The sequence below is a fragment of the Corvus brachyrhynchos genome, unplaced genomic scaffold (genome assembly GCF_000691975.1).
Source record: "Corvus brachyrhynchos isolate BGI_N302 unplaced genomic scaffold, ASM69197v1 scaffold543, whole genome shotgun sequence".
In the NCBI taxonomy this organism is placed as follows: domain Eukaryota; kingdom Metazoa; phylum Chordata; class Aves; order Passeriformes; family Corvidae; genus Corvus; species Corvus brachyrhynchos.
The window spans coordinates 140,225-140,977 of NW_008237236.1; the positions used below are offsets into that span (position 1 = coordinate 140,225).

At 62.7% G+C, this 753-nt stretch overlaps 1 protein-coding gene across 1 annotated transcript in view; it reads left to right on the forward strand.

Annotated features, from left to right (window-relative positions):
• The window catches only part of LOC103612506 (EH domain-containing protein 2-like), a 5,945-nt gene that overhangs the window by 2,039 nt on the left and 3,153 nt on the right, over window positions 1–753 (forward strand). The window contains exon 2 of the mRNA XM_017729559.1: window positions 387–751. Within this exon, the coding sequence (XP_017585048.1) occupies window positions 387–751 (365 nt within the window). The remainder of the gene's footprint in view (window positions 1–386; window positions 752–753) is intronic.

The window sequence follows — 753 nt, forward strand, 5'->3', positions numbered from 1 at the left end:
GGGGAAAAAGAGGGGAAAAAAGGGGGATTTGGGAATGGGGGCAAAAGGGGGTGGAAAGAGATGGGGAAGGAGGTTTGGGAGGGGGTTGGGGATTAAACCGGGGTTCGCTTTGGGATCGCTTTGGGATCGGGGCAGGATCTGGGATCTGGGCACCCCCGTATCCCATCCCCCCCTTTTCCCAGGCTGAGACCTCTCAGAGGCGCTCCAGAGTTTCTCGCCGTGGGTTATTTGGGGATTAGGGCTGGATGTGGGGTTCCCGTTGGGATTCGGGGCTGGGTTCGGGATCCATCCCTCTCCGTATCCCATTTTTCCCGTATTTTCCCCCATTTTCCCTGGCCGCGGCTTCCCGGCCGTGCTGCGCCGCTTCTTGGGTTGGATTATTTTAGGTTCAGGGCTGGATTTGGGGCAGGATTTGGGATCTGGGTGTCTCCAGTTCCCGTTTGTCCCCAGGCTACGACTTCCCGGCCGTGCTGCGCTGGTTCGCCGAGCGCGTGGACCTGGTGATCCTGCTCTTCGACGCGCACAAGCTGGAGATCTCGGACGAGTTCTCCGGGGCCATCCGGGCGCTGCGGGGCCACGAGGACAAGATCCGGGTGGTGCTGAACAAGGCGGACGCGGTGGAGACGCAGCAGCTCATGAGGGTCTACGGGGCCCTGATGTGGTGCCTGGGCAAGGTCGTGGACACGCCCGAGGTGCTGCGCGTCTTCATCGGCTCCCTCCTGGCGCCGCCGCCGCCTGAACCCCGAGACCAGC